The sequence below is a fragment of the Gadus morhua genome, chromosome 16 (assembly GCF_902167405.1).
Source record: "Gadus morhua chromosome 16, gadMor3.0, whole genome shotgun sequence".
Taxonomy (NCBI): domain Eukaryota; kingdom Metazoa; phylum Chordata; class Actinopteri; order Gadiformes; family Gadidae; genus Gadus; species Gadus morhua.
In genome coordinates, this window is record NC_044063.1 from 27,993,972 (window position 1) to 28,019,421 (window position 25,450).

The 25,450-nt window shown below is 47.7% G+C and overlaps 1 protein-coding gene across 1 annotated transcript in view; it reads left to right on the forward strand.

The window, feature by feature from the left end:
• Positions 1-25,450, forward strand: part of ttn.1 (titin, tandem duplicate 1) — a 207,583-nt gene that overhangs the window by 175,606 nt on the left and 6,527 nt on the right. Inside the window, 31 exon segments of the mRNA XM_030380517.1 lie at positions 677-973; positions 1,081-1,668; positions 1,766-2,068; positions 2,173-2,469; positions 2,555-2,842; positions 3,386-3,691; positions 3,797-4,099; positions 4,191-4,496; positions 4,696-6,462; positions 6,559-6,852; positions 7,005-7,289; positions 7,400-7,699; positions 7,881-9,947; positions 14,450-14,752; positions 15,043-15,348; positions 17,043-17,333; positions 17,439-17,738; positions 17,853-18,158; positions 18,259-18,561; positions 18,860-19,141; positions 19,248-19,841; positions 20,065-20,352; positions 20,452-20,751; positions 20,959-21,261; positions 21,387-21,689; positions 21,968-22,552; positions 22,673-22,975; positions 23,139-23,438; positions 23,543-24,118; positions 24,257-24,562; positions 24,806-25,396. Of these exon segments, the coding sequence (XP_030236377.1) occupies positions 677-973; positions 1,081-1,668; positions 1,766-2,068; positions 2,173-2,469; positions 2,555-2,842; positions 3,386-3,691; positions 3,797-4,099; positions 4,191-4,496; positions 4,696-6,462; positions 6,559-6,852; positions 7,005-7,289; positions 7,400-7,699; positions 7,881-9,947; positions 14,450-14,752; positions 15,043-15,348; positions 17,043-17,333; positions 17,439-17,738; positions 17,853-18,158; positions 18,259-18,561; positions 18,860-19,141; positions 19,248-19,841; positions 20,065-20,352; positions 20,452-20,751; positions 20,959-21,261; positions 21,387-21,689; positions 21,968-22,552; positions 22,673-22,975; positions 23,139-23,438; positions 23,543-24,118; positions 24,257-24,562; positions 24,806-25,396 (13,941 nt within the window).

The following is a 25,450-nucleotide window of genomic DNA, read 5'->3' on the forward strand; positions in this document are numbered from 1 at the left end:
AGAGTTCTATGAAGGAGGGGTGTCGTGTTGTCCCGATGGATACAACCTATGGCAATTTGATGATAGTATTCTAATACTGGCAATGTGTTTGAGTATATTAGTGAGCGGTGTTAAATGCTTCACACACCGTGGCGTAATACTTTAAGCCTCTCTCAGGTAGACATCAACCTCTTAACCCACAGAGCTCAACACACTATTTTCATTTATTTTAAACTTTGCTTACTGGTGATTTATGTTGACATTTTGGCAAAATGTATTTGTCCCAATGATACATTCATACACTTATTTACAACTTTCCTTGTGTGCAAAACTCCCTAAATAAAGCCCAATAATTAATGCTTTAGGTGCTTATGCTACCGTTGGTTAACAGTTGGAGTTGTCTGACTGAAAGACAATTGTTCATCAAATATGTCACCATAAACTATCCCTGACTTTATTGACTATTTAAAATCAGATGTTTTAAAGTATGCAGCCACCTGCAACGTGGTTGTATACTTGTGCTAATTGGCCTATGTCACATCACAGTAAAAATGTGTACAAATAGTAGTTTTCTATTAGTTTTCAGTAACATTCGTCCTAACATTACCTGATCGGTGGATCCCTTTTAATAATTGATAAAACTAATATGAGGCCCTTAACTTAATTTGTTTCATAATTCATTTATTTCTATTTACAGAGGTACCAAGTATTCCTATGAAACTTGGAGTTGCAAATGTTACCAAGGACTGTGTCACCATTGCCTGGACCCGGCCAGAGTGCGACGGTGGCAGCAGGGTGTCTGGCTATCTCATTGAAGCCATGGAGAAGGGACAGAGCAAGTGGGTTAAGTGTGCTACAGTGAAAACCATGAGTCACACCATCAAGAGCTTGAGGGAAGGTGCTGAGTACTTCTTCAGAGTGCGTGCTGAGAACCATGCCGGACTCAGCGAGCCCAAAGAGATGATTGTACCGGTTGTTGTCAAAGAAATACATGGTATGCACCCCAGGCTTGATTTCACACCTGCAATAAGTTCTGTACATATATTTAGTGTGCGTTTAATCCAGAACCTTTCTTAACCTTTTTTCCCTTCATTTGAACAGAGTTTCCTGAGTTTGATCTGAAGAACTACCCAAAGAACACTGTCTATGTAAGAGCAGGTGGCAACCTGACCTTTGAGATTCCTCTCAGTGGCAAGCCCATGCCTAAAGTGACCATGTCCAAGAACAACGTGGTTATCAAGGGCTCCAAGAGGCTACTGACTGAAGTCACCCCAGAGAGCCTCACAATCACCTTGAACGAGAGCACCACTAGTGACGCTGGGAGATATGAGGTCACTGCCTCTAATGTCGGAGGAACCACCAAGATCCCCGTCATCTTTGTGGTGCTGGACCGCCCTGGACCTCCTGTCGGCCCATTGGAGGTGGGAGAGATCGGAGAAAGTACAGTGTGTCTGAAATGGTCTCCTCCAGAATATGATGGCGGCAGCCCAGTCACAAACTATATTGTTCTCCGACGTGAGACCAGTACTCCTAGCTGGACAGAGGTCTCCACGAACATCGCCCGAAGTGCGGTCAAGGTGACGAAACTAACCAGGGGAGAGGAGTATCAGTTCAGAATCAAGGCAGAGAATCGCTACGGAGTCAGCAACCACATTGACTCTAAACCAATCACAGTCAAGCTTCCTTACAGTATGTATTCCTTTGGTTCTGTATCTTTATGTGTTTTCATCTTAATGGATTCGGTTCTGTGTACAATACTATTAACACCACATTTTGTTGACTTTAGCCATCCCTGGCCCGCCTTCCACCCCCTGGATCGGCTTTGTCTCGAGAGAGAACCTGCTGGTGTGCTGGAACGAGCCTGTGATAGACGGTGGAAACCAGGTGATCGGATACCACCTCCAGATGAAGGAACGAAGCAGCATCTTGTGGCAGAAGGTGAACAAGACGGCCATCCCAGCCAACCAGTGGAGGGTCTCCAATATCTGCCCTGGTCTCTTCTATGAGTTCAAGGTTGCTGCAGAAAACGCAGCTGGCATTGGCAAGTTGAGCAAAACATCAGAGGAAGTACTGGCTATCGATGCCTGTGGTAAGTGTTATTGTATTATTTAACCTATTGTTACCTAGTGAAATCTTTTGTTTTTATATTTTAGAAACTTTAAGTTTGAGGTTTAACGCTCTTTGTTTCCTCAGAGCCCCCAGCCAACGTGCAAGTGACAGAAGTTACCAAGAACTCCGTCTGCCTGGCCTGGCAGAGGCCCCCTTACGATGGTGGCAGCAAGATCACCGGCTACAGCGTAGAGATGAGAGATGGTCCCAAAGGACGATGGGTGAAAGCAAACTTCACCAACATCATTGACATGGGCTTCACTGTGTCTGGTCTGACCCAGGATGAGTCCTACGAGTTCAGAGTCTATGCCAAGAATACTATCGGCTCAGTGAGCAACCCATCCCTCAGCGCTGGCCCAGTCACCTGTGTTGATTCATGTGGTAAGTGGCAACTTCCATGCATTATTAATATTCTGTAGCTGGATATTTTCTACTTCTTTACTAAAATCAATGAATTATATCTCAGGTGCTCCTGCGATTGACCTTCCCCCCGAGTACCTGGATGTCGTCCAATACAAGGCTGGAGTTGCAGTGAAACTCATGGTGGGAATCATTGCCAATCCTCTGCCAACCATCGAGTGGCTAAAGGATGGGAAGGAGCTGGTGTCCTCCTCCATACTGTCTGTTGAAAGCACAACAGATTTCTCTGGTGTGCTCATCAAGGACGCCTCTCGCTTCAACACCGGCACATACGAAATAAAGATCAAGAACGCTCTGGGTTCGGCCTCTGCATCCATCAGGATCGAAATTCTTGGTAATTTATTAATCTACTAAATGTTTTATAATCATCTTCATATCTTGACAAATAATAACAACAAGAATGTTGCATTTTCTGAATAAAATGTGTGTGAGAGCTATCTGGCAGCTGTTAGATGCCATTGCTGCGGCCAGCAACAGCAATTAAGCTAGCTCTCATAGCAAGGGTGTAAAGGAAGAGCGATCAGCTTAATATTCCTGGCCAGCCCCAGGTGCAACCACTTCTGCTAATGACCCGCACATACCTGCAGACAGGAACACACGTACGCAGAGCCAAGATGAAAACGGGCGGGGACAACTCCCCTGCAACCGACTCCCATTATATATTTTAATACTTTAAACAATTCAATAAAATCAAAGAATTTTAAATCTAAGAATAACGAAAATGAATGGAGCAAATCTTCTGGAGAAGAGGTACATTTTTCTGCGACAAACAGTGCAGAAGTACATTCATGCCAAAACAACATCATTATCAACCAACAGCAACCTCTCCCACTTATGTTTACAAATGTTCACGCGTTTATCTCTCTACCTCCTACAGACAAGCCTGGTCCCCCGGCTGGTGAAATTACATTCAAATCCGTCACCGCCGACCGCATCATCTTGGGCTGGGAGGCGGTGCCCGAGGATGACCAAGGAGGCGCCAAAGTGACACACTACGTGGTGGAGAGGCGCGAAACTAGCCGAGTGGTTTGGTCCACGGTGTCTGACTGCTTGGAGCAGACCCATGTCAGTGTTTCAAAGCTGTTGAGAGGAAACGAGTATGTGTTCCGAGTGATGGGGGTCAGCAAGCTTGGAGTCGGAGAAGCTCTTGAGTCCGAACCAGTCGTCGCTAAGAATGCCTTCGGTAAGTCATTCAACAATACTTTACAACATTATTAATTACCGTGAATTAACAATGTTCAGTTGAATGTTTCACAACTAAAACTCCAAGCACTGTGTGTTTCTGCAGTGACTCCTGGGCAGCCACGCACCCCTGAGGTGAACACCATCACCAAGACCAATATGTTGGTGGAATGGGGCAAACCAGGCTTGGATGGAGGCATTGCCGTCTCTGGCTACTACCTGGAGAGACGTGACAAGAAGAGCTTGCGCTGGATCCGGGTTAACAAAGACCTAATCACTGACACCAAGCAGACCATCTTCCATCTGACAGAGGGCAATGAGTACCAGTACCGCGTATGTGCCATCAACAAGGCGGGATTAGGGCCCCTCTCTGAGGTATCGGACTACTACAGGGCCGCTGATCCAGTTGGTAGGTCCAGAGTAATACTTGAGACCATGATGATGTGTGTTCTGTAGCTCATCTACAAATCTAACTCTTACACCCCCTACTACTACATCAGAATATCCAGATGAGCCCTGTAAGCTGAGGGTGGTGGACTCCACCAAGACATCCATCACCTTGGGCTGGTCCAAGCCTGAATGGGATGGAGGCAGCGAGGTCATCAGCTACATGGTGGAGAAGCTTGTTGAGGGAGAGGAAGAATGGGCCCTTATTACCTCCAAGGGAGAGGTCAAAACAACAGAGTACACTGTCCATGATCTGAAGCCAGACGTCAACTACTTCTTCAGAGTGTCTGCCATCAACTGTGCTGGTCGTGGAGAGCCTCTGGAGATGACTGATGCTGTGCAGGCCAAGGACATCCTGGGTATGAACTCACAATCAGAACAACTGATTTATTCAGGATGTCTATACTCTAACTATACTCTGTCCGTATAAGAGTATAGAAAAGTAATACTTCCATCAATTACAACAATACTGGTTTATTAATGATGCCTACACTATATTCTATATTACAGTATTAATTGCTTCTGTGTATGTGAACTCATATGCTATACTTTCTGCAGAGGAGGCCAAGGTGGATCCAGATGTAGCCATGAGAACTCACTACATCGTCAAGGCAGGAAAGGATGTAGAGCTGTCTGTTCCCCTGAAGGGAAGACCTGCACCCACAGCCTCCTGGAGCAAGGGAGACGAGTGCATCAACAACGACCCCAAATATGAGTTCCACCACTCAGACACCACCTCAGTCCTTGTCATGCGTGAGATTACCAGGCTTGATACTGGAAAGTACAATGTCAAGATTGCGAATGGGGTGGGAGAACCCCAGACCGTGACCCTCTCTGTAAAGGTCCAGGACACCCCTGCTCCCTGTAGGAACCTGGTTCTGAAGGACGTGACTCGTGGGAAAGTGACACTCTGCTGGGAGACCCCACTTCTGGATGGTGGAGCTGAAATCAACAACTACATCATTGAGAAGAGAGATTCTTCAAAGAGGGCATATTCTGCTGTCACCAATAAATGCACTGACACAACATACACCATTGAAGACCTCTCTGAGAAAACGTCTTTCTTCTTCCGCGTGTCTGCGGAGAATGAGAATGGCATTGGTGACCCATGTGACACTGCTGAGCCAGTGAAGGCTACCGAGGTACCAGGACCAGTCAAGGAAGTGACCATGAAGGATTCATCCAAGACCTCCGTCACTCTCCAGTGGCTGAAACCGGATTATGATGGTGGCAGCATCATCTCTGATTATATGATTGAGAAGAGGCTGCAGAGTGAGGAGGAATGGTCCCTGGGAGGAACGAGCAAGCAGTGTGAGTGTGAGGTGAAGAAACTAAAAGAACATACAGGTATGTTCTTCAGAGTTGCTGCAAGGAATGATAAGGGTCAAGGTGACTTTGTGGAGGTTGGGCCAATCAAGGTGATCGACTACATTATTACACCTGAGGCCTGTCTTGCAGACTACCCAGGAGGAACCTTTAGTGTTCGTCTGGGACACAATGTCCACATTGAGCTGCCCTACAAGGGCAAGCCGAGACCAAATACCCTGTGGTTCAAGGACAGCATGCCTCTGAAAGAGAGCGACCAGATCCGCTTCAAGAAAACTGAGAGCAAAGCCACAATAATGATCAAGAATGTTACAAAGGAGAATGAGGGAAAATACACGTTAACCCTTGACAACAACGTCAACAGGAAATCCTTCCACATCCATGTGATCACATTGGGACCAACGTCCAAGCCGGTCGGACCGATCCTCTTGGATGAGGTGAGAGCCGAGAGCATCACAATCTCATGGGAGGAACCCAATGACGACGGAGGTGGAGAAATCACGTGCTACACTATAGAAAAGCGGGACGCCACTCAGTCTGACTGGAAGATGGCCTGCTCTAGTGCGCAAGGCACACAGTTCAAGATCCCCAACCTGATCAAGGGTTCGCAGTACCAGTTCAGAGTGTGTGCTGAGAATAGATACGGTCTGAGTGAGCCGCTTCTGTCCCAGATGGTTATTGCTAAGCACCAGTTCAGGCCTCCAGGCCCACCAGGCATTCCCTTTGTGTACAACGTCACCAACGACGGCATGTCCATCCAATGGGAGGAGCCCATCTATGACGGCGGTGCGCCCATCCAAGGTTACCATGTGGAGAAGAGAGAGATGAACAGCATCATGTGGCAGAAGGTGAACAACATGCTGGTGACCAAGAGGGAGTACCGCATCCTGGGCCTGATCGAAGGCCTGCAGTACTCCTTCAGGGTCTACGCCAAGAACGACTCTGGATTTAGCAGGATGAGTGACGTCAGCAAGCCAACCATGGCTGTCTCTCCTGTTGGTGAGGACTTGCATACTCACGAGTGATGTCTGTAGTAAATGTCATGTAACGTATCTTTCTCTGACAGGATAATATAATAATAAACTTTATTTTCAGATCCTCCTGGCCAGCCGGACTACACCGATGTGACTGGTGACTCTGTGAGCTTGAAGTGGGATGCTCCCAAACGAGACGGTGGCAGTAAAATCACTTCCTATAGCATTGAGAAACGGCAGGGCAAGGGTCGCTGGTTCAGGGCTAACCTGACAGAAGTCCATGACTGCGAGCACACAGTTACTGGCCTGGCTGTGAACGAGCGCTATGAGTTCAGAGTCATCGCCAGGAATGCAATTGGCGTTATCAGCCCACCTTCTAACTCCTCTGGCTTCATCGTGGTCAGAAGTGAAAATGGTGAGGGATTACCTCATAAAATGTTTGAACCCACAGAATAGCTCAGTGATCAAAACTATATTACTTGAATAAATAAAAACACAAAATTTGTCAGGCCAAAAATGTCTTGAATATTGATTACAAACTACCCTCTATTATTTTTCTCTTGTTAGCTGCACCAAACATTGAGTTTGGCCCCGAGTACTTTGAAGGATTAACAGTCAAGGCAGGAGACAACATCCGACTGAAGGTGACCATCACCGGCCGTCCTGTTCCCAAAGTGGTGTGGCACCGAGATGGAGTGGAGATAACCAAGAAGATCATGGACGTTATTAACATGGCTGGATCCAGCACCCTGTTTGTCAGGGATGCTGATCGTACCCATAAGGGTGTCTATTCTGTTGAGGCCACCAATGGCTCTGGAACCAAGAAGGAGACTATTAATGTCCAAGTCCAAGGTGCAGTTTTAGAGTTTTAGCTCCAGCTAAATTGATTCAATGAGAAATCTTATATACATGTAAATGCATACACAATGTGAAGAATTAAATTAGCTTGTTTCTTTGTGTAGACACACCTGGGGAGCCGGTGGGACCCATCACCTTCAGCCGTATCTCCGAGGGCAAGTGCACTCTGTCCTGGAGCCCGCCAGAGAACGATGGCTGCTCCGAGGTTTCTCACTACCTTATCGAGAAGCGTGAGACAGCCAAGATATCTTGGGCAATGGTTACTGATGAGTGCAAGGAATGCACCTTTGATGCCACAAAGCTGATAAAAACTAACGAGTACCAGTTCAGGATTTCTGCTGTCAACAAGTTTGGAGTGGGAAGACCTTTGGACTCCACCCCTGTCATCGCTCAGTTGCAATACAGTAAGTTTGATCTTACTAACTAGGGTGGCTGCGCTCACTGGGATTTAAGCATTTTTTTAAGCTGAACAAACTTGACCTTCACATTGTATGATAATAGTAATAATAATAATAATAATATTAGTATAAAGACTAAAAAGACATAATAATAAGGATAAAGAATAAAAAGTGAATATTTCCCCAGCAACTCCGGATGCCCCAGGCACTCCTGATGTCACCGAGGCGAGCGGAGACAGCATCACACTAGCCTGGACAGCGCCAACCTCTGACGGAGGAGACCCCATTCAGTCCTACATCCTGGAGAAGCGGGAGAAGAAGACCACCCGCTTCTACAAAGTGATCACGAAGAAAGCCATCACTGAGGTTGCTCACAAGGTGCTCCACCTCACTGAGGGAACCGAGTACGAGTTCCGTGTCATGGCCGTGAACAATGCCGGTGTGGGCACTCCAAGCAATGTCTCGATGCCCATCATGGCCGCAGAGCCCAAGGACATCCCCTGTGCCCCGTCGGTGGTCTGTGTGTCTGACTCCAGCAATACCAGCATAAGCCTTGAATGGTCCCGGCCCGCAGATGATGGAGGCACGGAGGTCCTGGGCTACATCATCGAGATGGTTAAGGGAGAAGAAGAGGAATGGACGAGAGTGAACGAGGAATTGGTGGCACAAACCACCTACGAGGTGATTGGCCTGGAGACAGGATCTGAATACCTGTTCCGTGTTGCGGCGGTCAACCATGTGGGCCGGGGTGAGGACCAGGAGACCCCCGAGGCTGCTCAGGCCGTAGACAGACTCACGCCCCCACAGGTAGACATCGATGCAAGCTTTAAGCAGACGCACATCGTCAAGGCTGGAGGCTCGGTATGTCTGGGAATCCACTTCAGAGGGAAGCCCATTCCCACAGCAAGCTGGACAAAGGAAGACGGGGAACTAGGTGTCTTGTCTGAGGTCTCTACTACAGAGGGCTACAGCTCACTAAGCATGGAAAACTGCAGTAGAAATGAATCAGGCAAATACAGCATTACACTGGAGAACCCCAGTGGTAGCAAGACTATTACCTATACTGTGAAAGTGATGGATACCCCTGGAGCTCCACAGGCCCTGGCCGTCCAGGAGGTGGGCAGAGGATCGGTCACTCTGACCTGGGAGCCTCCCATTAACGATGGTGGAGCCCGTATCCATCACTACATCGTAGAAAGACGTGAAGCCAGCCGCCGCACCTGGCAGCAGTCTGGTGGAAAATGCACCAAGCAGATCCTGAAGATTCAGAACCTGCTGGAAGGGGTTCCCTACTTCTTCAGAGTCTCCGCTGAGAACCAACATGGCCTGGGAGAAGCCCTGGAGCTGACTGATCCTACCATTGCTACAGCAGAGCCTTCGTCTCCAAAGAGAATGGACATCCTGGACACCACAGACACCTCTGTGGCTCTGGGATGGCTGAAGCCAGAGCACGACGGCGGTAGCCGTATCCAGTGCTACGTTGTTGAGGTGAGAGCTAAGGGTACAGATAAATGGATGGTAGTTGGAAACACAAAGAACCTCACATTCTCTGTTGAGAAGCTGAACAAAGGTGATGAGTATGACTTCCGTGTCAAGGCAAAGAACGAATCTGGCTTAAGCCAGCCGAAGGAGACTTTGGCCTCTGTTCTAGTCAAGGAGCCTCATATCGAACCTGCGGCTGACCTCAGTGAGATCATCAACCAGCTCATCACATGCAGGTCTGGAAAGACCTTCACCATCGATGTTCCTTTCAGTGGAAGACCTGCTCCTAAGGTGAGCTGGAGGCTGGAGGAGATGAGGCTGAAGAACACAGACAGAGTCTCCATCACGGTTGCCAAGGATAGGACCAGCATCACTGTTAAGGAGGCCATGAGAGGAGATGGAGGTAAATACTACCTGACCCTGGAGAACGCGGCAGGAAACAAGACCTTCACTATTAATGTCAACGTTATTGGAAGACCAAGTCCTCCTGCCGGAACCATTGAGGTCTCCTCCATCACTTCGGAGTCCTGTACGATTGAATGGGGAGCACCAGAGGATGATGGTGGAACTGACATCACCAACTACATTGTGGAGAAGCGCGAGTCTGGCTCCACCGCCTGGCAGCTCATCAACTCCAGCGTGAAGCGCACCACCCTCCACGTTAGTCACCTGACCAAGTACATGCAGTACACCTTCAGGGTCTGTGCTGAAAACCAATTCGGAGTCAGCAAGTCCACGGAATCTGAGACCATCGTTGCTGAGCATCCATTCAGTGAGTAATGCTTTTTATCTGGCCAGTGCCGTCATAGCTAGTTTGTTGTTCCATTACCCCCTGAATGATTTGTTGATCATATTTCATAATTTTTATTTATTGTGGAAAACAATCTGGATAAATGTTAGATGTCAAACTTTTCTAGCATATATATATATATATATATATATATACTAGTGCTGTCCGTTTAACACGTTATTAACGCAAACCAAACAGCTTTAATGTTTTTAGCGCGATTAACGCTCTTTTGGCTTGGCAAACGTTGAGTTTTTTCACCTGCTGTTTAGCAACAACTAGTCACGTTAGAAAAACCACAACACCATACCGGATCTAGCTACACCGGAAACAAAACAACAAGTATGCTACACAAACTTGTTGGGCCAAGCAAGGATACGGAGCGGGAGACAAACTCTTTAAAAGTGTGTGTGTGTGTGTTTGTGTGTCACTCTGTTCGAGACTGCTGCACGAGAATGCAATGTTGTCTTTAGCTGTTACGTCTTTCTGACCAATTGCTTTTCAAGGCCCACCTGGGCTGTACCACTTTGGGAGGGACCGCTCAGTTACTCCCCTCTAGACAAAATCGACTTGGTTGCGACGTTGACAGTTTGTTGAGTGAGCGAGAGGTTGCGGGCGCTGTCACACCAAAATTGTACCGGGGGCGAAAATTGTACCGCCTACGTTCGAAACATAACATCATCGTTCGACGCGATTGTCCGTTGCCAGGCAGGTTTCAAAAAATATTCGCGCTCATGTTGCCAAAGACGAAATAACATAATACAGATAACACTTGTTTTTACTATATATTTGTATTGTATTGAATTTAGCTAGTTGACTGGGTGTTTAAAGTGGATCATAGTCTAGCTAGCTTATTTTAATACACTTTAGTTTACTTGCTAAATGCGATTAAACAATTAAATACAATACAAATATAAAGTGTCATCTGATCTGAGGCCGCATGTTTTGGACACTCGGGTTAAGAGAGGGGCGGAACTGTCAACCGACCACCATCTGGTGGTGAGTTGGATCAGAGAATGGGGGAAATTTCCGGATAGACCTGGTAAGCCCAAACGAGTAGTGCGGGTGAATTGGGAACGTCTGGAGGAGGCCCCCGTCCTAGGTATCTTCAACTCACACCTCCAGCAGAGTTTTTCTGGCATTCCTGTGGAGGTTGGGGGCATTGAGCTGGAGTGGGGGGTGTTCAAAGCCTCCATTGCTGAAGCTGCGGCGGCTAGCTGTGGCCTCAGGGTCTTAAGGCCTATTTAGGGTCGTTTTAGACGCAGAGACGTAAGCACGTAATTTACACAAGGGACTTGTTTTAGACAAGTTTTGATTTACGGTTCCCTTAAGGTTCCTTAAGGATTGCGCGTGTTGCAAGGGGATTCTCCGCCAGAACAGTAGGGGGAGCAACGAACGAATCTGTGGGCGTGGAAGTGGAAATCGCTGGCTTGTTTATATTTATAATCATAGCCGCGGAAACGTATTCTCAGCAAGGGGTGCTGGAAAAAAAAACTCAGCCTGGACTCGACTCGCAACTCGCTACATTGATAAAAAAGATATATAGCACCGCAGCTCAATTACACCAGTGCATGCGCGCACAGTCGAAAATCGATCGTTGTGTTCACCCCATGGTTCACATCCAGCTGCTCACAGAACAAGTTTAGCGCGCCACCGCTCCCCTCACACTTTTTCACTCCCCTCACACTTTTTTTTTTTCATATTTCAATGTGACGCTTCAGAACCTAAAATCCCGTTCCTCCCCGTTGACACAACACATAACCGGCGTTTTCAGAAATCTCCACTTTGGCCGGAGTTTTTAGAAATAATCGTTTTCAGTGATAAGACAGGGCCTCAGACAGGGGGTGCGGTAGCACCCCCAGCACCCCTAGTTCCCGCGGTACTGTTTATAATTATCATAATTCGTTCTTGTGTTTTCTTCTTCTCCTTCTTCAAAATTCTTCATTCGCTTCTGTCACAGCCTTTTAAAAATGGCGCTATTATGCTGAAAAAAACGGAAATGTGAGACTCCTGAAAGGATGTGGTTAGCTGGCCAATCACAGTCTTTGCGAGCTGCGTAGGGCCGTAGTGTTTTAGTCGCATAGTCAGGAATTTGGGCCGACGCACTTAAGCACGTAAGGGGGGATATTTTACTGCGCAAGGGGGGGTTATGTATCTTACGTGCTTACGCGTTACGTCTAAAACAGAGCATATATCGGCCTTTAGGCTCCTCAAGGGGCGGTAACCCTCGGACACCGTGGTGGACACCGGTGGTCAGGGAAGCTGTCCGATTGAAGAAGGAGGCCTTCCGGGATATGATATCCTGGAGGACTCCTGACTCGGTTGCAGGGTACCGACAGGCTCGAAGGGCTGCAGCTGCTGCCGTGTCGGAGGCTAAGCAGCGGGTGTGGGAGAAGTTCGGAGAGGCCATGGAGAAGGACTTTCGGTCGGCACCAAAGTGTTTCTGGAAGACTATCCGGCACCTCAGGAGGGGGAAACAGGGAACCATCCAAGCTGTGTACAGTAAGGATGGGACTCTGTTGACCTCAACTGAGGAGGTCGTCGGACATTGGAAGGAACACTTTGAGGAACTCCTGAATCCGGATAACACGCCCTCTATGTTGGAGGTGTCATGCCAAATTTGTACCGGCTGCCAAATTTGTACCGGGCACGTCAACAGTAAGGGTTGTCCGTTCCCGGGCAGGTTTCAAAAAACATTCGCGCTCATGTTGCCAAAGACGAAATAACATAATACAGATAACGGATTGCTAGATAACACTTGTTTTTACTTTACATTTGTATTGTATTTAATTGTTTAATCAAATTTAGCTAGTAAACAGAGTTTTTAAAGCGGTTTTCAAAAAACATTCGCGCTCATGTTGCCAAAACATAACACAGAAAACGGATCGCTAGATAACACTTGTTTTTACTTTATATTTGTATTGTATTGAATTGTTTAATCAAATTTAGCAAGTAAACTGAGTGTTTAAAGCAGGTCAGGACGAAATAGCACAATACAGATAACGGACAAGTGCAAATGAACGAGATTGAAGGTTCGCGAATGTTCGTGAACCTTTCACGTCATTCAACCGGTGGATTGCTTACTCCGGGTCGGAAATGTGTCCTTAGCCCAAGTGAAGGAGTTCAAGTACCTCGGGGTCTTGTTCGCGAGTGAGGGTACGATGGAGCCTGAGATTGGCCGGAGAATCGGAGCAGCGGGGGCGGTATTGCGTTCGCTTTACCGCACCGTTGTTACGAAAAGAGAGCTGAGCCGCAAGGCAAAGCTCTCGATCTACCGGTCGATCTTCGTTTCTATCCTCACCTATGGTCATGAGAGTTGGGTGATGACCGAAAGGACGAGATCGCGGGTACAAGCGGCCAAGATGAGTTTTCTCAGAAGGGTGGCTGGCGTCTCCCTTAGGGATAGGGTGAGAAGCTCAGCCATCCGTGAGGAACTCGGATTAGAGCCGCTGCTCCTTTACTTAGAAAGGAGTCAGCTGAGGTGGTTCGGGCATCTGGTAAGGATGCCCACTGGGCGCCTCCCTTGGGAGGTGTTTCATGCACGTCCAGTGGGGAGAAGACCTCGGGGAAGACCCAGGACTAGGTGGAGAGATTATATCTCAACACTGGCCTGGGAACGCCTCGGGATCCCCTGTCAGAGCTGGTCAATGTGGCCCGGGAAAGGGAAGTCTGGGGCCCCCTGCTTGAGCTGCTCCCCCCGCGACCCGACCCCGGATAAGCGGATGAAGATGAGATGAGATGAGGCAAATATAAAGTTAGCAACGCTAATAAATGTCATTTGTGACGCTCAATGAATGAGCGTGAATGTTCGCGGATGTTCTTGAGCCTTCCTACGTCATTGTACGACGCGGTCGTCTGTTGCCAGGCAGGTTTGGAATTTTCGAACGCAGATTACGTAGACGGTACAATTTTCACCCCGGTACAATTTTGGTGTCACAGCGCACAGCTCAGGCTGCCGGACGGCGCTGCAAGGAACTTTTATAAACGCAATATTGTTATCCCGCAGTAATCAGCCCGACAGCTCCGAAACGTTAACGGCCCAACGGGAATTCTCCCGACTCTCCCGATTACCACTCCACCACCCTATGTGTGTGTGTATGTGTGTTTGTGTGTGTGTGTGTGTGTGTGTGTGTGTGTGTGTGTGTGTGTGTGTGTGTGTGTGTGTGTGTGTGTGTGTGTGTGTGTGTGTGTGTGTGTGTGTGTGTGTGTAGGCGTTATTCAATAGCCTGGTAATGTGTATAGGCTTATGTATGATAGGAATATTCATACTGGTTTAAATAATAAATGTTATAGTATTTCCCATCTTTGCTGAGCAAGAGTTTTGTTCGAAAGTTCAAGGGATTTTTAGAATAGAAAAAAATTGCGATTAATCACGAGTTAACTATGACATTATGTGATTAATCGCGATTAACTATTTTAATCGCTTGACAGCACTAATATATACGAATAGAACCTCATATAAACATGATTAAAAACTCTTCCTCCAGCACCCCCAGGCCCGCCAACCAGGCCAAGCGTGTCTGGAGTCACAGCCAACAGCATGCACATCAAATGGGAAGAACCCTACAATGATGGAGGCAGCAAGGTGACTGGCTACTGGATCGAGAAGAAGGAGAAGAACATCATCCTCTGGGTTAGAGAAAACAAGGTCCCCTGCTTTGAGTGTAACTACAAGGTGGAAGGACTGGTTGAAGGCCTGGAGTACCAGTTCAGAATCTCTGCCATGAACAGCGCTGGTCTCAGCAAGGCCAGCGAGGCATCCAAGAGGACTGTTGCTCAGAACCCCGTTGGTGAGCACCACCTCCACTGTAGAGCACCACCTTCACTGTAGAGCACCACCTCCACTGTAGAGCACCACTTCCACTGTAGAGCCGTGGTTATCATCTTTCATCACGTCCAACACGTCCAAGTAATAATGCCATGGTTCATGGTCCATGTCAGCAGCACTTATTAGAATACAAGGATATTAAACTCCATAATATAAAGTACATGATACATAGTGTTGTTTTCTATACCCTTCTAGCAAGCCAGAAGTATCTCTCTAGTGACTGTATGATAAGATTATTGTGTTTGGTTCTAGGCCCACCAAGCAAACCTGAAGTCACAAACGTCACCAGATCCACTGTGTCTCTCAAGTGGTCTTCTCCACTGAACGACGGCGGCTGTCCCATAGTGGGCTATATCATCGAGCGTAAGAACTACACCCTAACCGGGGAAGGTCGCTGGCTCAAGTGTAACTACACAAACGTGACTGATACCTTCTTCACGGTCACCGCCCTGGGAGAGGGAGAGCCTTACGAGTTCAGAGTCGTCGCCAAGAACACCAACCAGGTGTTCAGCATGCCTTCAGACTCTACTGGCTCCGTGCAGTGCAAGACCGACTTCGGTACGTTGTCAGATATTATTATTGTTGTTTATTAGGGGTCCAAGCAGCAAAGCTTCTTGGCCCCTATTGTTTCTGTAACGTTGTTTTTTTCCCTCAAATTCTGTAAAAGTCAAACAGCAGCCTATACAATATGTCGAAAACTCTTGACATTTTCAGGTATGGTTACCAATAACCCCCTCTACCCATAAACCCAAATTTGTGGTACTGCACCCAAAGGTGGCGCTATTATAAAAAATCATGATTTAGGCTTATTTCTCCTAACCAGATTGACCTGGACTCAAAACTCTTTCAGAATATTAATCTCTAGAATCAGACGCATTTATAAAATCCTTTCCCCACAATTTCATATTAAAGCTTAACACGATAAACAGATTCACAGGCTACAAAAATTATCAAAAATTCGCCAAAATCGCCACATAAAATCTTTAGAACAAGCCTCACAAAAATCATCGGACAGAATTTATTTTACTTAGTTCCATTGGAAAAATATTGGCCAACAAAGTTGGAGCAGTTAGCCCATTTTTCTTATATGACCATTTTGTTATTGTATAAAATAACATACGACTATTATTAGGTGGATATCAATACCCCCCACTACTAATAAACCCAAATTGTGGTCATGCACCAAAAGGTGGTGCTATTTTAAAAAAAATAGGAACAATCGGTAGACTTATTTCTCCTTACGAGATTGACCGGGACTTAAAATTCTTTCATCATATTAATCTCTAAAATCAGATGCATCTTTTTCACCCTGGTCTTCTGCTATATATTTTTTTGCTTTTCCCACAATTTCATAGAAAAGCCAAGCATCCAAAGTCTCAACCTAGTTTGCCTATTTGACCATTGTGTTAGTGTATAGCTACCATACGGCTATCATTAGGTGGATACCATTAACAGTGCATATTTTCAGATCGGTACTATTTTAAAAAAGCCCTTAATTCTCTTTTGAAATGTGTGCTTGAAGTTTTCTTGATGTTGTGTGCTTATCAATTGACATGGTCACTATGTGAATGAGACTTCATGTAGTTCAGGAATGTCAGTGGCTCAACGGGTTAATGCTGTGTACTGGTGATCCATAGGTTGAGAGTTCGAGTCCTGTTTAGAGCATTATGAACAAGCTGAACATGACATTCTGTCATTGCCACTCATTTAAGAAACATTGAACAGCACCTGAAATTCATCAGGCAATCAACATTCCGGCTCATTAATTCCAAGAATTGGACTGCTAAGACAGTATGGCATTAAGGAGAACTTCTTCGTGAACCATTTTTCCTTCATAATTAACTCGTCATATTTATATTTCTTCCGTTAGTGTTCTTGACTACAAATGTTTAATTTCCCCGAATTTGAAAGATTTTTCAGGTATATGCTTTGAAGAAAGCCCTTCATTCACTTGAGAAATAGGTGCTTTGAGTTTTTTGGATGTTGTGTGCTTATCAATAGACATTTTGACCATGTGAATGAGGCTGCAGTTCATAAATTGAACATCTTTCCTTAAATATGACAATTATATGTTATATTTATCTATCTTCCATTAGTGTGTTTTTGACTTTTAATTTTGCTCGGACCCTGTTAATCACGTTGTATTTATTATTATTATTATTATTATTATTATTATTATTATTATTATTGTGTATATATTATTGGGTAGGTAAACTCATTTCTTAACCTACCGTTTCTATTGTGGACTGCAGAACCTCCAAAGGCAAAGCTGGACAGCAAGTTGCTGTTGGACACGGTGACGGTCCGAGCCGGTTCTGACCTGGTCCTGGATGCTGCTGTGGGCGGACGGCCAGACCCCAAGGCCTGCTGGTCAAAGGGAACCAGAGACCTGGAGCTGTGTGAGAAGTACCACCTGCAATACACCCCCACCAAAGCCATGGCCATCATCAAGTTTTGTGACAGGGACGACACCGGCCAGTACATCCTGACCGTCAGGAACGTCAGTGGAACCAGGACGGCTGAGGTCAACGTCAAGGTCCTCGGTGAGTGGAAACACTGGTCTTCAAGAGAATTACTCACAGTTCATGTCCTCTCTCTTGTAGATCCTCCTGGTGTCTGCAGCATGTAATATGTCCTCTCTCTTGTAGATACTCCTGGTGTCTGCAAAGGCAGCATTAGGATCAGCAGGATCACAGAAGAGTCATGCACTTTGAGCTGGAACCCTCCTCTGGAGGATGGTGGCGACGATGTGTCTCACTACATCGTGGAGCGCCGCGACACCAACCGCCTCAACTGGGTGGTGATGGATGATGAGTGCAAGGAGCTGAAGTGCAACATCACCAGACTGTTCAAGAACACAGAGTACTTGTTCAGAGTCCGAGGAGTCAACAAGTATGGCTCTGGAGTCCTCCTGCAGTCTGAACCCATGGTAGCCAGGAACACATTCAGTAAGTCACTTTGAAACCTTACCTCATACAATGGGTTTTGGCCACACTTTTAAAAAATGTTTATAGAGCTAGAGCTCCGGCTAACTTCTGCTGACAAACCACCCTCTTCCCTAGCTGTGCCATCTCCTCCGGGAGCCCCAGAAATCCTGGCGTCCGGAAAGGACTTTGCCACCATCGAGTGGCTGAAGCCAGAGAGTGACGGGGGCAGCCCAATCCTCCACTTCCTGGTGGAGAGGCGTGAGAAGAAGAGTGCCCGTTGGGTCAAAGTGAACCGAGATGGGACCCTGGTAGACAGCATGCTGAAGGTGTCGGACCTCACCGAGGGAAACATCTACCAGTTCAGAGTTACTGCAATTAACAAGGCGGGAGAGGGTGAAGCAAGTGAGGTGTCGCTATATGTGATCTGCAGAGTGCCCACATGTAAGTCTCTGCAGAAAAAACACCTCATACACTTCTGGAGTTACATATGTTCTACGTGTCGTATGAATAATATTAACTATGAACTCCCATCACCCTTTAGGCACTCCTGCTCCTCCTTCTATTCCACGTATCGTGGACACACATGCCGATAGCATCAGCCTGGCCTGGTCGCGGCCGGTGGACGACGGAGGAGCCGACGTGATTGGCTACATCCTGGAGATGCAGGAGTCAGGAGCTGAGGAATGGACAAAGACCCATGAGAAGACCCTAAGGACCAGCGAGCATGTGGTACCAGCTCTGTCCTCAGGCAAGAAGTACTGCTTCAAAGTAGCCGGTATCAACATCAACGGCACCGGAGACTTCAGTGAAGCCTGCATAGAGACGGAGCCGGTTGAGAGGATAGGTAGGTCGCCTCTCCAACAACACCAGGGTTATAGATAATACCATGATCACTTGTGGATATTATTATAACAGTGATACCAGGATCCATTGTGGATATCATATTATATATATATATCAAGATCACTATAGTATTACATTATTATTAGTTATTGCATAATTTTTTTCATTTATATCAGCTTCACTTTAGTTATTGCATTATAATTAAAGCTATATCAGGGTCACAATAGCTATAGCCTAAAGTTATTGTTGACTAATGCTTTAAGAAGATGAAACTAAGAGGTGTTCTCCCTGTGCTGCAGAAACTCCTGACTTTGAGATGCATGACGACCTGAGGAAGACCATCTGCCTGCGTGCCGGCGGTTCCCTGCGCATGCCTGTCACGGTGACTGGCCGCCCCACTCCCGCCCTCACTTGGAGCAAGGCTGGCGTGGACCTGCATAACCGTGGCTTCATCGACGTCACCAGCACCTCCACCACGCTCATCATCGACAAGGTGCACCGCTACGACGCTGGCAAATACACCCTGGTAGCAGAGAACTCTGCCGGAAAACAGGAGGTCCATATCCTCGTGAAGATCTACGGTAAGATGGTGTCAGACTCATCTGGGAATCTATAAAAAGACAGATTACACTTGACTTTCTCTGAATAGAGTCAAGAGGAATCGTGACGATTGTATTTGTTTTTCAGACACACCTGGGCCAACTGGACCAATCAAGATCAAGGAACTGAAAAAGGAGTCTGCTACCATTTCGTGGGAGGCTTCCACAGTGGACGGCGGCGCACCAGTCAACAACTACATCATCGAGAGACGGGAAGCCTCCATGAGGGCCTACAAGACCGTCACCTCCAAGTGCAGCAAGACTTCTTACAAGATCGACGGTCTGATGGAGGGCATGCTGTACTACTTCAGGGTGCTGCCTGAGAACATCTACGGCATTGGTGAGGCCTGTGAAACACCGGACGTGATATTGGTGTGTGAAGTACCTGAGCCTCCTCAGAAGCTGGAGATGATCGATGTCACCAAGACCTCGGTGACTCTGGGCTGGGAGAAGCCAGAGCATGACGGGGGCAGCAGGCTGACCGCCTACACCATCGAAGCCTGCAAGTTCGGTACTGACAAATGGATGAAGGTGGCTACCATGAAGACCACCGACTTTGAGCACACCATCGAGAAGCTGAACGAGAACGAGCAATACCTGTTCAGAATCCTGGCCATCAACAGCAGAGGAGCCAGCGAGCCCAAGGAGATGATCACCGCTGTCACGGTTCAGGAACAAAGAGGTGAGAACATCCTCACAAGTTCTAATTATATCATATGTAGTAAACAATACATGAGGTAAGATACTAACATGTTCTGAATATATCATATGTAATAAACAGTACACAAGGTAATTACATCATGTGTAATATAGAGGTAAGATCCTCACATGTTTAGAAACAGGCAGTAGTAGAAATATACAACAAACACTTCCTGACTCCATTATTATCTGTGTTCTTTCTCCAGTGGTGCCCATCGTGGATCTGTCCAGCATTCCTCAGAAGGTGGTGAACGTCCTGGCTGGGAAGGCTCTGGACCTGGACCTGCCCATCGTGGGCAGACCTCCCCCAGTCTGCTCCTGGTACTTTGCTGGTACCAAGATGAAGGGGTCGGAGCGCGTCAAGGTGAAGAGCACCGGGAAGTTCTCCAAGCTCACCGTTTCCGACACCAACATCGACGACTCCGGCGACTACACCCTGGAGGTCAAGAACATCACCGGGGTCACGACCGAGGTCATCAAGGTCGTCGTGCTCTGTAAGAACAACTTTGAATCTCCTTCGGTTTGGATTGAATTCCATGGACCTCATCGACGATGGAAACTGAAATGTAACATGTTTCTTTTTGTTTCTCCAGCCAAACCGGACGAGCCCAAAGGCCCAATCAGGTTAGATGAGGTGGACGCCACCTCAGTGACCTGTAGCTGGGACCCCCCAGAGAGGGACGGAGGCTCCCCGGTCAGTGGCTACATGGTGGAGCAGCGGGACGCCCACCGCCCCGGCTGGGTGCCCGTCTGTGACTCTGTCAGTAGACCCACCTTCAAATTTGACAAGCTGATCGAGGGCAATGAGTATGTGTTCCGCGCGGCAGCGGTGAACCGTTATGGCATGGGAGAGTTCCTGCAGTCTGACGTCGTCATGTGCAAGAGCCTGAACAGTAAGGAGGATCCACATAATACCCTAATAACCACAGCACTGACAGTTTGATCTGTTGGTACAGTCACATTTCAGAATAACTTTTAGCATTTAGCATCATTAGCGTTCAGCACCACAAGCTGATCATATCAGCATTGCCAATATCGTTATTATGAATGAAATTAAATAGGGAATATAGATATTGATGAGACTGCTTCCTGATCTCCAGATGTGCCCGGACCTCCTGGTCGTCCGACCGTATTTGACGTGTCTCGTGATGGCATGACGGTGGCATGGAACCCACCAGAGGAGGACGGAGGTCTGGAGGTCTCTGGCTACATCATTGAGCGCAAAGAGGTCAGGGCAGAACGATGGGTGCGTGCCAACAAGAACCTGGTCACCATGCAGAGGTACAGATCCACCGGGCTGATCGAGGGGCTGGAGTACGAACACAGAATCACCGCCATCAACGCCCGAGGGTTGAGCAAGCCCAGCCTGCTGTCCAAGCCCGCCGTTGCCACAGACCCCATCGGTGAGAGGGCACTAACCCCTGACTCCCCTGTTTGGAGAGCACATCCTATCTTCTTTGTATGAAGTGATATATATATATATATATATATATATATAACAAATGGTTCCCTCTGTTTTACCCCCAAGACCCTCCTGGGTGCCCTCAGAACCCCAGGATCACAGATACCACCAAGACATCGGTGTCCCTGGCCTGGAGCGCTCCTGACGACGAGGGAGACGCCAGGGTGGACGGATACCTCATTGAGATGCAGAAAGTGGGAACTCAGGCTTGGACCAAGTGCAACACCACACCGTCCCTGATCTGTGAATACACCCTGACTCAGATGCCCCAAGGGGAGGAGTTTAAATTCCGCGTCATGGCGTGCAACGCCGGTGGCTCTGGAGAACCGGCCGAGGTCCCTGGAACCATCATAGTGACGGAGATGCTCGGTTAGATCACGCTCCTTAACTCAACATAATCATTTCCTACATTGTTAAAATAATATTACTAAATTCATTGAATGAAACTTCAAACTCCAAAGTTAACATGTATAAGTATACTTACATAATATGATCAATATGATCATATTCATTTAAGTAGTCAAACCCATTTACCCCGTGATGCCCAGTTGGGCACAACATTGGGCATTACAACAATTGAGTTGTACAGCTTTAACCTTAAACAACAATATTCTGGATGTTCTGACTAACCCTTTTCGGTCCCACAGAATCTCCGGATTATGACCTTGAACTCAAGTACAAGGACGTGTATGTGGTAAGGCTAGGAGGTGTGGTGAGGCTGTCTCTGCCCGTCAAGGGTAAACCCCATCCCACCTGCAACTGGTCCAAGGTTGGCAGCAGCATCTCAGAGAGTGCCATGATCGCCAGCACCGAGGACGCCAGCGAACTGGTGATCAAGGGAGCGCAGAGGAGCGACTCTGGAGTCTACGACCTCCTGCTAGAAAACAAGGTCGGTAAGAAGAAGGCTACGATCAAAGTCAAGGTCATCGGACGACCAAGCGCACCAGAGGGACCCCTGAGCTTCGATGAGGTCCAGGCCAACTCCGTTAAGGTGTCTTGGAAGGCTCCCAGTGACGACGGTGGTTCAGAGGTCCTGGGCTACATTGTGGAGAGACGAGAGGCCACGAGGAATGCCTGGTACACTGTGGACTCCCGAGTCACCGACACCCATCTGGCTGTGAAGTGCCTGAGAGAGGGAACAGAGTACCACTTCAAGGTCACTGCTGAGAACTCTTTCGGTGTCAGCGCTTCACTCAAATCTTCAGAACCCCTCGTTCCAAAGACCCCTGTGTGTGAGTACTGGCTTATCTTCACTGTACACGTTTCAGCATTGTTGATGACATACTTAAGCAATGACCTGAGTACGGAAGTATCGTTAATGTTATTAATATGAGGTGCATTGCTGTCTCCAGGTGTTCCCGAACCCTCCAGCATTCCACCAGAGATCATGGATGTGACAAAGAGCTCTGTGGCTCTGGCCTGGACCAAGCCCAAGGACGACGGTGGCTCCCCTGTCACCGGCTACTTCCTGGAGTACCAGGTTGTGTCGGCTGAGACATGGTCTCGCCACCAGACGAAGATCACCTCCACCATGTTCACTCTGCCAGGACTAACGCCCGACGCAGAGTACCTGTTCCGCGTCGTTGCCGTTAACGACATTGGTGAGGGCGAGGCTGGAAGTGTTTCTGAAGCCGTCACCTGCAAAGATCCATTCGGTAAGCCAACAAATTATCTACATAAACAGCAGTAAAGCTTCAGTAATCCTCAGGTCGTGGAGTTCCACTGTCAGATTTAGTATTAACATTTAATCAGCGATGTTTTTCACAAAGAATAGGAAATAGATTTGGTCTGAAAGCGAATTGGTGATCTGTTTTCCAGACAAGCCGAGCCAGCCTGGGGAGATTGACACGGTGAATGTAGCGAAGAACTTCATCGCTATTCGCTGGAAGGCTCCTGCGTGCGACGGAGGAAAGGTGGTGCTGGGATACTGGGTGGAGCACAGGAAGTCTACCGAAAGCAGCTGGAAGAAGTGCAACAAACTGAGGCTGAAGGACCCAGAATTCACCGTGCCCGGCCTGGCCGAGGCCACAGAGTATGAGTTCAGAGTGTTTGCTGAGAACGAGACCGGCATCAGCAGACCTCGCAGGACGGCCACATGCATCAAAACTAAACTCAGTGGTCAGTCAAGCTTCCATAAGCACATATATGCATATTGTTTACTTGCTATGCTCGCAGAATACCTATGACTTATTAATTAATAATGGTTTGCTGTGTGTTTTCAGTGGAAACCAAACCAAGCCTGAGGAAGGAGATGGATGAGGTGACTGCGAAGCTGGGCCAGCCGGCAGTCATGAAGTGCCAGATCATTGGCCGCCCCGTGCCCGACATCAAATGGTACCACGCCGGCAAAGAGTTGGTGGAGTCTCGCAAGAACGAGATGAGCTCTGATGGTCGCAACCACACACTGTCCATCATGACCGACCAGCAGGAAGACGAGGGAGAGTACACCTGCAAGGCCATCAACGACGCTGGGGACGCAGAGACCACCGGAGCGCTGGTCATAGAGGCGGCTCCCAGCTTCCATCCCGACTACCCCCTGAAGAACACCTACTACGCCGGGCTGGGCACCACCCTGCGCATCCACGTGGTGTACATCGGACGGCCCGAGCCCAAAATCATGTGGCTCCACGGTGCCAAGACCCTGGAGAACACGGACGACATCAGCATCGAGACCACCGAGCACTACACACACCTGGTCATAAAAAACGTCCAGCGCAGGGTCAACGGAGGCAAATACAGAATCCGCCTGCACAACCACTTTGGACGCGCCGACACTGCATTCAATGTGGAAATCTATGGTATGTCAATCTAAATATATCGCAAACAACAAGATATATGTTATATTTATAAATAGAATGTACTGGACGAGGGGCTGGAGGGGCTGGTCGAATTGGTATCGAAGTTGTATTTACTGGCGTTTGTTCCTGTAATTGCAGACAAGCCTGACATCCCAGAGGGACCCATCGTCCTGGAGGCTCTGCTGAAGAACTCTGTGGTCATCAGCTGGAAGGCTCCCCAGGATTCTGGCGGCTCCATTATCACCAACTACATCGTGGAGAAGCGCGAGGACAACGAGGAGTCCACCTGGGAGCTGGTGTCCTCCTCCATCAACGGCCTGTCCTGCCGGGTTCCCAACCTGGTCGACAGTGAAGGATACTTCTTCCGTGTGTTTGCTCAGAATCGCTATGGCAACAGTGAGCCACTGGAGCTGGCTGCACCTATCCTCATCAAAAGTCAACTGGGTGAGCAACACATTATATATGATTATTATATATTACACATGATGTATTTTTATTATATATAACCTAATCAGTCCACTGAGGGTAAATAACTACTGAATAATAACTTCAAATAACACAGTTGTATATTATATTATTTATGATATATTACTAGTATTTTTTATTTTGAGACATCTATCTAAAAGTCTTTGCTTGCTAACCATGAAGATTAAGAAGCTCATGAATATCCCTTAAACCCTTCTACAGCCAAACCATCCCCGCCACTGTCGCCTGTGGTCTCTGGAATCACCAGAGACTCGTGTGTCCTCTCATGGAAGCCTCCTAGCAGTGATGGAGGATCCAAGATCAAGAGCTACTGCCTGGAAAAGAAGGATAAGAAGGGTGACTGGACACTGGTGACCACAGACGAGATCAAACAGACCGTGTTCTCTGTCAAGCACCTCACTGAGGGCACTGAGTACGTCTTCCGTGTGAAGTGTGAGAACTTGGGTGGACAGAGCGACTACAGCGAGGAGACCGCTCCAATGGTTCCCGCCACAGCCGTGGACGTCCGGGCACCCGCCTTCAAGGAGGAGCTGAGGAACCTGAGCGTCAAACACAAGAGTAATGCCACGCTGGTCTGCAAGATCACTGGTCAGCCCAAACCTGTGATTAAATGGTTCAGACGAGGGAAGGAGATCCACTCTGACGGAAAGAAGATCAAGATACAGGAGTTCAAGGGGGGCTACCACCAGCTGGTAATCTCTGAAGCTGATGAGGAAGACTCCACCGTCTACCAGATCAGAGCCACCAACCAGGGAGGGTCCATCTGTGCTACAGTGTCCCTGGATGTAGAGGGTAAGCTACAAGGGACTACTCTCACATTGCATCACATATTAAAACATACACAAT